The sequence below is a fragment of the Bison bison genome, unplaced genomic scaffold (assembly GCF_000754665.1).
Source record: "Bison bison bison isolate TAMUID 2011002044 unplaced genomic scaffold, Bison_UMD1.0 scf7180017864490, whole genome shotgun sequence".
Taxonomy (NCBI): domain Eukaryota; kingdom Metazoa; phylum Chordata; class Mammalia; order Artiodactyla; family Bovidae; genus Bison; species Bison bison.
In genome coordinates this window covers 6741257-6752802 of record NW_011495049.1, presented here as the reverse complement: position 1 = coordinate 6752802, position 11546 = coordinate 6741257, and the positions used below count along the sequence as shown (strand labels likewise).

The following is an 11546-nucleotide window of genomic DNA, read 5'->3' as shown; positions in this document are numbered from 1 at the left end:
TTTGAACTGTGGTGTTGGAGAAGACTCTTGAGAGTCCTTGGACTGCAAGGAGATCCAACCAGTCCATTCTGAAGGAGATCAGCCCTGGGTGTTCTTTGGAAGGAATGATGCTAAAGCTGAAACTCCAGTACTTTGGCCACCTCACGCGAAGAGTTGACTTATTAGAAAAGACTCTGATGCTGAGAGGGATTGGGGGCAGGAGAAGGGGACGACAGAGGATGAGATGGCTGGATGGCATCACTGACTCGATGGACGTGAGTCTCAGTGAACTCCGGGAGTTGGTGATGGACAGGGAGGCCTGGCGTGCTGTGATTCATGGGGTCGCAAAGAGTCGGACACGACTGAGCGACTGAACTGAACTGAACTGATACGGTACACACAAATGATAAACCTCCCTGGACAGAGGGCATCTTTGAGAAAGTGAAAAGAAAACCCCATGGTCTGGTTAGCTAATCAATGACACACGAGTGTTAGGAATGTGGAAACATGTAGCACCACCTGATTCCCTACTTTTTTCTAAGAAGCATCATGGCAGACTTTGCTGGTGGTCCAGTGGGTGAGGTCCTCCTGCCAACGCAGGGGACCTGGGTTGATCCCTGGTCTGGGAAGATTCCACATGCCATGGGGCAGCTATGCCCATGCACCACAACTACTGAGCCTGTGCTCTAGGGCCCAGAGGTCACAACTACTGAGTCCGCGTGCTGCAGCCACTGAAGCCTGCTTGCCAAGAGCCCATGCTCCACTGCAAGAAGAAGCTTTTGCATCTCAACGAAGAGCAACACAACTTAGACTAAGACAGCAAAATGACTCATATTCAGAGACCTGTAAGACTTCACACACCTGTTGGTAGGCTAGCAGAGTTAATGTGCTCATCCTTTGAGATTTAACTATGTTCCTGACTAAGAAAATTCATAAAGTAAAGGTAAGGAGAAGAATTTCATACGTCTCAGTTTTTTTTTTTGGTGTGAGTCTTCATTAGGAATACTCACATGACTATGATTCATTCACTATTTGGTTCATCCACAATCAACTTTTGATGGATGAAAGACACTAGGTAAGCACCACGGAGAATAAGTATGAACATTCCCATCAGAACCACTCACTTCCTTCTCCACAAATTTAGCATCCACCAAGCTTGCTTCTGTTTATATGTAGTATTTACTTCAAATGAAAGCTTTAAATGGGGCTTCCCTGGTGGCTCAGGGGTAAAGAATCCATCTGCAATTCAGGAGACCCCTTTTCAATTTCTGGGTTGGGAAGATCCGCTGGAGAAGGGATAGGCTACCCACTCCAGTATTCTTGGGCTTCCCTGGAGGCTCAGCTGGTAAAGAATCTGCCTGCAATGCAGGAGACCTGGATCCGATCCCTGGGTTGGGAAGATCCCCTGGAGAAGGGCACAGCTACCCACTCCAGTATTCTGGCCTGCAGAATTCCATTGACTCTATAGTCCATAGGGTCGCAAAAAGTCGGACACAATTGAGCAACTTTCATTTTACTTAAATGAAAGCATTTTTAAAAGGCAACTGATTATATTAGCTTTTTCATAAGGTCAGAAAGCGAAAAAAAAAAAAAAACACTGGAAAATATTAAAGGCTGGACAAGAAAATCATGAAATAATGCCTATGAAAATAACTTACCTCTGCATCTTCCCCAAAGAATCTATACTTATATCCACATTCCACACACAAAATCGCATCTTTCTGCTGCTGCTTCATTTCTAAGTATTGTAATTCTAAGGGTGTGTAGATGCTTTTAGTCCGTTTGTTAGATGGTTTAGAATCAGAAGTTTTCTGTAGGTTTTCATAACTCTTTTGTGATGGTCCAAAATGGCTGAATGTCTTGTCCTGGCAACCGAAAGATTTTTATAGTTTAAAAAGTATTAACCATAATAATAGTTCGAGAGAGAAAGAGAGAATGTAAATTTGGCACAAAGCTAATAATTGGTGAATCCAGGTGAAAGGTTTACAGGAGTATATTGTACATTTAGGCAAATTTTCTCGCACGTTTGGAATTCTTTCAAAGTAAATGACTTTAAAAAATTGAGCCAAACTAAACTATTACTTAATGTCTTAAACAAATTGTGAAAGCCTAAAATAAAACAATTTCTTTTTTTTTTTTTTCACCAGTTCATGAATCTGGAATTTGCAGAAAGGGGTGTAAACTTCTGAAAATCAAATACAAAATTGTGTTGGTCTGAGTATTCTTCTGAGTAAAGAATTCACAGTTTCATTAGATTTAAATGACTCAAAAAAAAAAGTAAAGAACTATTTCTTTAATTCAGTAGCTCTCAACCATGGCTACACATTAAAATGAGAGCTTTTAAATGACCAAGTCCAGTTTTTCATGAACACCAAATAAACATGATTCTGATAAAGGGTTCTGATTATTGATTTTTTGGGGGGGAAAGTTCTGTTCTCCAGGTGATTCTTTTGTTTTTAACTGACATATAGTTGACACACAACATCATGTTAGTTCCAGGTGTGCAACATGGTGATCTGACAATCAAATACATTATGAAATGATCAGAACTCCAGTAACCAATTGTCACCATACAAAATTATTACAGTAAGGTGATCTCATTTAAAGCTGGGCTTCACCACTAATTCTGAATTATAGATTTCAATGATGGATCAAGAGTTAAATTCCCTGATTTTGCAATGGTGAAAAACACTGATAGTCACAAAACAGTAGAAGAAGTAAGGAACCCATGTATTTAGTTAACTTTTCTATTTACTGTATCAGCCAAGCTTTCAACTAAAAACCTCAAAACATCTATTTCTATAAATTATTTACCATGATTTTCTAGACTAATCATGGAAACTATAAGGACTATAAGAAAAGTACTTCTATTAATTATTAATAAAGAATTCCCCCCAAATTAGTGACTCCTAACCTAGGCTGTATATCAGAATCAGCTGGGAGGTTTTATTTTGTGTTGTTTTAATAAAACCAATCTATCCTGCCTTAATAGTAAATCAGAATCTCCAGGAATTAAAAAAAAAAAAAAAAAATCTAAGAAGCAGAAGCTCCCTCAGCTGATTTAGATGATCAGCCAGGTTTGGGAACCCCTGCCCCGGGTAAACCCACAGAACTTAATGGCACTTGAGAACCCACCATTTTAAGTAACTGGATATCCATCCATATAAGAGTCACATACCTTTTGGCTAGTTTGGGATTTGGAATCTTCAGAAGAAACAGCATTCTTTGCACGTAGAAGATCGATATCCTCAAAATCAGTACATTTTGGCAGAACTGCAAACTTCTTCTGAAGAGGTTCTGTCTGGACTCTATTTTGAGGAAGGGCAGAATCGCAGCAGAATTCTTTCAGTTTTTCCAGAGACTTTAAAACAGTCCTGGTCCTCAGATGTTTCTTGGGCTCTTAGCAGATCAGATGAAAATATAACAATAGTATTTTGTGTCATTATGTCAATTCATAATCAGCATAGGATTTTTACAGAAGGAGCTTCTCATTTAAGGCAAGAATCTAACTATAATGTGATAAAGGAGCACAGAAGACTCTTGACTAGGGAAACTGAAGAGCTCCATAGGGAAGTCCTAAAGATACTGAAACCAGGAATTCACCAGGGGAACCCGAAAACCAAGCCCCAGGACACTTACCTTCCTGCCTCCATAGCTTGCTCATGCAATTCTCCCTGAAATGCCCTGGACCCCAATTTCCACATGTCAAATTGTACTGACTTTATCAAGACCGATCTCAAAACTACTTTTTCCAAGAAACTCTGCTAATTCTCCCAGTTAATAGTCATGTTTTCTTTCCTCTGTGTTCCAGTAACAAAACCACATCTTTCTACAGCCCATATCACACGCTGCCAATTAGTTGTTATTAAGAAGCAAGCAATCCATAAAATAAGGAATACTATTCACATATTGGGTATTTATAATAATACATGCCAGAGTACATTTTTTTGCCCCTAAGAGCAATAAAATTCAGCAGTTACTTTTAAGTATAAAGAAATGGGACTGCATTTATCATCTCTTACCTTTCCCATTAAGCAAAATACTCTGAGGACAAGAGTTATGCTTCACTTATTTCTAAAAGTTTAAATTGTCTCATATTCATATCCAAACCTCTTTTTAGGTATATACTTTATCCTGTCTGTTAACCTTATAGCTAGAAAAATATATATTTGAAATCTCTTTTCAAGTGTATATATTCATCTTATTTACGATTACTCTCCCCTTTCCAGGATGTATACTTGAATCACTCTTCAAAGGTATACTGTAAGTTTTTATATTACATAAGAACTTTTCTCCTATCCATACAAAAACACTTTCCCAGGGCGGGGGTGGGGTATAAGTCTTAGAGTTGTACTTTTGTAAAAAAAAAAAAAAAAGTATCTGAAACTGAAGTGTTAAAAACTGAGGTGAAGGAGCCAGGGACTCTTCTGACTACTGAATATTCTGTTCTTTTCTTTACATTACTTATGTTTTAAGTAAAGTTCATATTTCAAAAATTCCATGTTATTTCCACAAACTTCAGGGTCTGTTTGGCTGGATCTACAGCAAGGCCTTAGCATGCATGTGGTTAGACTCCTTGATGGCTGACTTTCCCATTTCTCTTCCTTCCATCCTTCCCCAGCCTCCTACCCCACTCTCACTATGCCAAGAAGATTCCCTCATGAAGCTCCATCCCTGAGTTATGCACAACTCAAAAAGGCTTATATTGGTTCAGATATGATCCTGGATTGAACTGGTTTTTCTGTATAACCTCTCTGCCACCCTTCCACATCTCTTAAAATTTGTTCTTTCCTTTTTCTATGTAGTTATCTTTCATCCTTAGGCTATAATGTCTTTTATGGGTGCACCTCAGCTCAAGAGACAGCAAAGAAGATATCCCACCCTTATTCATTTATATCAAGACATTATGATTCCTAAACTATAAAATAAGGGGAAGAACTGGTACATAAGAAATGACACAAAGTTATAATTTTTTCCTACTGCTCCCAGGGCCATCATATCTTGAGCCATCTAAAAGAAAACCAGGAGGAAATATGAACATGTTTATCTGTGGGAAGAATGAAGCTTACAGAGGAAAGCCACAATCTTTCATTGCCTTTCTCACAGATATCTAAGAGAGATCTTTACACCTTATGAGGCCCTCAAGGGAAAAAACTAAATGGAAGCCCTCTCAAATAAAAAGCCCCCAAGAGCTATAAAACCCTTATGCCTCAGAGGAGACATAGATATAGGCCCCAGTTCCTTCATTAGGCCTTGAGGAAGACTGTAACCACTGAAAAACCTGACTGGTCAAAAACTGAGTACAGTGTGTGTGTGTGTGTGCGCGTGCTCAGTCGTGTCTGACTCCTTGTAACCCCATGGACTGCAGCCTGCTGGACTCCTCTGTCCATGGAATTCTCCAGGCAAGAATATGGGAGTGGGTTGCCATTCCCTTCCCCAGAGGCTCTTCTGGACCCAGCGATCAAACCCACATCTTGTGTGTCTCCTGCACTGACAAGTGGATTCTATACCATCTGAGCCACCAAGGAAGCCCCTGAGTACAGTGTGTGTGTGAAAGTCACTCAGTCGTGTCCGACTCTTTGCGACTGTATAGTCCATGGGATTCTCCAGGCCAGAACACTGGAGTGGGTAGCCGTTCCCTTCTCCAGGGGATCTTCCCAACCCAGGGATCAAACTCAGGTCTCGTGTACTGCAGGTAAGTACAGTGTATGATGAAAATTAAAAGGAAAATGGAATTGGGAGGCCAGCAGGGGGAGCTCTCCTGCACACCCAGTGTCAATACAGATCCCAACAGGAAGAGACTTACCTTGTATCTCCTACAGAAGTGATACTACATTACTACTACCAGAAGGAGGAAGATTTTCTCCTAGCCTAACAACAGTTCAACCAATGAGAGACTGTCACAACTCAGACAAAGAAAACCCTCTATATTCTGAACTCCCAATTTCCTCTAATCAACCTTCTGTTTGTAACAAACCCTCCTAACTTCCCCTTCTCCTTTATAAAAAGTTTTCTCTCCTTAGCTTTGCCAAACTTGCATGCTATTTGCTATAGCTGCATGTCCTGTAATCTCTGCTGCCCCCAGATAAAGCCATTTTGCTGGTAAAATAATTGAGTTGTTTTTACTGTTTTAACAGTACCCAAACAAACCTTAGCAACCTCTATATTCTGCTCCTATATTTAAAACTTCACTTATACTATCTTGTTTTCTGAAGATGCCATGAAATGAGCCATCAAACTGGCACAATATGAGATTAAAACTTCGCAGCATTATCACTAGTCTCTGAGCCCTTAAGAGGATATACCCTAGAAATAAGGCCACTGGTTGCTGTCCCAAGACGTTAAATAGACCAAAACTTCCTTGCTAAAAATCTTTCACTGAAACTAACACTTTCACTGTTTGAGCTTTAAATTCTGTGTGCCGTAAAATGGAAATACATAATAGTTACTTTCCTCAAGACTACTCTTCTAGATTTAGGTTATGAATGATCAGGAAGAAGAAGAATTATCATATTTTAAATGAAGAATTTTAATCTAGAAGGAATCACAGACTAGATGCTAAAATATAAATATGCCATTATAAACATATTTTTAAAAATATGTACAAGAACCTATTTTACAGATAAAATAATTCATCATCTTAAAAAAAGGAAAAAAAGAAAAATCTTTGTAATATTACAAACATATTTTAAGTTGGTTAAATTAAACACAATGTTCAGGTAAAACCAATCTACACTAAGTCAGGATAACAGTTATCCTGGGTCGGGGGAAGGGGTTGCAGTGGGAGGGAGCACAGAGAGATTTCTGGGAGTCCTAGTAATATAGCTTGTTGATCTAAGAGACCGTTACAGAGGTGACTTCAGTTTGTGAAATTTATCAAGCTTATAATTCTCTACATATCTTAAACATCTATAAAGAATTAAAAACAACAACAAATCCATGTTCATAGATCTCAGGGTGTCAAGAACTGTCTGGAAAAACAACCTACAGCCAATGTTTTAGAGTGTTTAAGCTGGAAATACGATATTTAAACTTACACAGATAAAAAACAATATACAAGTCAAGCAGGATGAGGTCTTAAAAAGAAAAATAAACAAATTTAAGAGCCAGTTTCAAATCTTGTCTAACAGTAGAAACCCAGGTAAGCAATAGAACTTTCTCTTAATTTAAAAAACTTATTTTTTAATCTCAGTGCCTTTGTTTTAAATATTCATTCCCAACTGAGGCATGTTGTTTTAAACTTCTAAAGGTGCTTTTTTTTTAAATAGTATAAAATAAAAATGGAAAGTTCATTGGACAAAATTTTTTACCTTCTATAATAAGTATAGTCATTAGAGAATACAAAAATGGGAATTTGGGGAATGGTATATTTAATTCCATGGAAAAATTTGATTTTTTTCATTAAAGCTAATTAGCTTTATCCTCAGCCATTAAAAAAAAAAAAGAAAGAATGCCATTAGCAGCAACATGGGTGGTTACATTATCATACTGAAGAAAGTCAGAAAAAGACAAATATCATATAATATCACTTATATGTGGAATCTAAAATATGGTACAAATGAATTTATTTACAAAAAAAGAAACAAGACTCACAGACATAGATACAAACTTATGGTTACCAAAGGAGAGGTGGGTTGGATAAATTAGGAGTTTCGGAGTAGCAGATATAAACTACTATATATATAAGTAGTATATACTAAACATATAATATTATATATATAAAATAGATAAATAACAAGGACCTACTGTATAGCAAGGCAACTATACTCAATATTATATAATAACCTATAAGGGAAAGAAATCTGAAATATATATATATATATATATATATATATATATATATAAAAAACTGAATCACTTTGCTGTACACCAAAATCTAGCAATCTAAATCAACTATCCTTTGATTTAAAACATTTTACTTCAAATTTTTTTTGATTAAGTAGCTTTAACTTTAGGATATTAGTGTGTAATAATTATAAATACTGGTTGATATCTTTTATAAAATGGTTCAAGGATAACCTGGCAATTATATGAATTTAAGGCAAATTTCAATTTGAACTTTCTGGGTACAGTTTAAAGGCATAATACCCGATACATTTTCCAGGTCCTTTTTTTAATCGTATATTATTTTTATATACTCTAGCTATATTTTCTTGTATCCTTAATTGATTTTGTAAAGTCCAAATTTATATAGTATTAAGATAATGGATATCTGTATTCCTCAAAATGCTTTTGAGACAGATTTCTACACTATGTTTATCTGTAATTAATATTAATAATAAAAAGCAAGTCTGAATTTGGGGAGATTTTATTTATCAAAGTAGCCAGACATACATATACCACTGAACTGTACACTTTAAAATGGCTAAGATATAAATTTAACCATATAAAATAAAAGTTTTGGTTAAAATTTAACCAAATTCTGTTACGAAATAACATAAAATTAAATCACAAGAAGATGAACAACAAGAAATTAAATCAAAAAACTTTTGAAAGAGGTACAACAGACAAAAAGGTCACATACTGTATGATTCTATTTATATGAAACGTTCAGCATAGGCAAATCTATAGACAGAAAATAGATTTGTGCTTACTTAGGTCTGAAGGGGTGCTGTTGGGGGAAAATGGGAAGTGACTGCTAACAGGTACCGAGTTTCCTTTGAGGGTGATGAAAATGTTCTAAAATTGACTTTAATGAGGGCTGCACAATTCCGTGAATATACTAAAAGTCATTGAACTGTACACGCTAAATGGGTAAATTGTATAACCTGCAATTATATCTTAATAATTCTGATATTAAAAAAAAAATGAGGTGGAGTAATCACCCTGGTGAAAACTCTTTCTTCTTCCTGAGAGCAATGTTTACCAAGTAACAAAGGTTTTATATCATAATATTCCAAGTCTGATGCCCCATTTCTATCTCATCTCTCCTGGATGCCAGGGTAAGTCAGTGAAGTGTGGTAACCCTCATAACTCACATATCACCCATCTCTTCTTCTATAAAAGGAGAATAACAAGGGTTGTTGGGAAGAGAAAAATAACTACAAAAAACCTCCAGAACAAAGGCAGGCAAACAGACGTTGTTCATTAACAGCTTGAAGATTTTACTGAAAAACTAAATAGATCAGTTCTATGCAGAGTAATGAAGCAAAGAAAAGTAGAGAGCTCTGGAAAAGGCAAATTCTGTCAAGTCATGCCTCCTGTCAAGCCCATTCAGGTAGGAGGAGGAAAAGGGTATCATCAGACCTATCCTTCACTTTAATCATGCAACTCCATTTCTACAGTTATTTCATACATAAATTCAAATTTTACTTCTTAATCCACCAAACTGAAACTTTTCTTTTTTGCTTTTGACTCATTTTCTTTGGGCTTCCCCGGTGGCTCAGATGGTTTAGAATCTGCCGGCAATGCGGGAGACCTGGGTTCAATCTCTGGGTTGGAAAGATTCCCTGGAGAAGGGAATGGCTACCCACTCCAGTATTCTTGCCTGGAGAATTCCATGGTCAGAGGGGCCTGGCAGGCTACAGCCCATGGGGTCATAAAGAGTCGGACACAACTGAGTGACTTTCACTTCACTTCATTTTCTTTACCTAATTTTGTGAGAATAATGAAGAAAGAAGGATTCTCTGATCTCTCCTATCATAAACTGTCTGAGGCCAATTAACTAAAGAAAAATTTGCTCAACTATCTGTATCCAATACCTCCACTAGAAGTCCAGGAGCTCAGGAATGGTGGTTTTACCCAAAATCTTTTCACATACAGAAGAAACAGCTCCATGATTAAAAAGGACAGGATAGATCTACATGTCCTAACACTGATATTGTTCAAAATGCTCCAAGAGGGGGAAAAAAGTTGCAAATTAGTATATATAGTATATTAAAATTTATGAAATATTATTCGTTAACTAATTTGTGTATACGTTTATACATATAGATGTGCATAAGTAGAAAAATCTGGAAGAATATACAGGATCTCCAAAAATCAGCAGTAGGCCTTACTGAAAGAAAGACTATGAGGTCTTTGTCTACCTTCTACGTTTCTGAATTGTTTGAAAATTTTATAACAAGAATGTTTTACTTTTATAATCAAGACCAAAATTTGCTAAAGGGAATAAAAGAGAAAATTCAAAGAACTACAGCCAAATTGCAGAACTCCAGCTTTTACCCCTACTTCTCCAACCTTCTACCCACACACCACCACTTAAAAGGTGCCAGTCTACTCAAGCACAATGGAAGCCTTTCTCCACAAAGGAAACAAATGGCCCAATTCTCCTATAGCCTCCTCTACCCTCAGGAGAACACAAGAATATCAGAGCCATGACTTGTGAGAACGAAGAAAAACTGCCCCAGAACTCACCAGAGTTTCCAGACATTACAGAATCACTTTCTTCTTCCTTTTCTTGGACTTTCCTGGCTTTCTTTTTAACAGGCCCATCACTCTCCAGTGCTTTCTTTTTACTTCTGTCAATTTCTGTAACCTTTGTTAGAAAAGGATGTGTCATCTCTAATCTCAAAATTTGATGTACGCAGAATAATTTAAACTTTACTTCTGAATGACAGTAGGTTCTTGCCATCCACCCTTCATAGAATTGTCTACTTAGAGCTATGGGTGAACTGTTCTACCATCATCAAAGATAAGCTGGAGGTCAGGTCATGAGCCTCGGCATCTCAAGCAGTCCTAGAATTAGAATCAAGGCTGCTACTTTTCTTCACTTAATCAGCCTTGCCCTAGCTCAGATTATGAATCACACTACTTACCTATGTTAAATAGAGTACCTTCAAGAAAAAAACTAATATTTAGATAATTAAAGAATGGTATCATTTTTGAAATGTTAATTGCAATTTAACTGTTTCATGTTCAAGCTTGGCTTATGTTTTACCACTGAAGATGCCACAAGATTATGGACTGTATGCTGGCAGAAAAACTGTCAAAAACTTAGGTCCTTCACCAAATGACCTCTAAACAGTAGATGTAAAATAAAATCTTGGTGAATTCATGGAAATGCACACTATGGTCAAAAAACAAAGACAGGAGAGATACAATCCTCTACAGAAGAAATATAAATGAAGGGAACAAAATTTTGAAGCAGCCAAGCTGTCACCTGCTTTAAAACCTGGACGGTTACTTAAAAGCCAATCTACAACTCCCTTCCACATTTTCAGTTTGAGAAATGCTGTACCAGGGAGCCCCAATGAGGGCTCACCCTTAGGTTTTCCTTTGTGGCAGTGTTCCTGGTCAAAAACAAAACTATTTTACTCAAAGGATAGCAAGCAACAGGAAGGACCCTACGACTAGCACATCTGTATTGTCTCAAGAAACTTTATCCACTCATATCGTGTATCAGACTTTATAATCTGAACCACAAGGGGTAGGTACAGTCACCAGGGAACCGCACATAAGTCATGACTTTTACTGGTAATCGCCCGAAACATTGAGCAAGGCTGTTGCAACCCTAAAAACTGGAGATTTAACGCCAGTTTTCATCCAGTCACCTAACTAAACAAATAAAAATGAACAAGGCTCTTCTTCAACCCTCAATTCAGGGGGGAAAAAAAGGCAGGGCGGGG

General features: G+C 37.2%; 1 protein-coding gene across 3 annotated transcripts in view; it reads right to left on the bottom strand.

Annotated features, from left to right (window-relative positions):
• Positions 1-11546, bottom strand: part of MSH3 (mutS homolog 3) — a 185987-nt gene that overhangs the window by 173728 nt on the left and 713 nt on the right. For all 3 annotated transcript variants that reach the window (XM_010863368.1, XM_010863367.1, XM_010863366.1), the window contains exons 2-4: positions 10336-10456; positions 3158-3378; positions 1638-1844 (exon numbers count right to left, since the gene is read on the bottom strand). In XM_010863368.1, the coding sequence (XP_010861670.1) occupies positions 1638-1844; positions 3158-3378; positions 10336-10351 (444 nt within the window). In that variant the 5' untranslated portion in view covers positions 10352-10456. The remainder of the gene's footprint in view (positions 1-1637; positions 1845-3157; positions 3379-10335; positions 10457-11546) is intronic.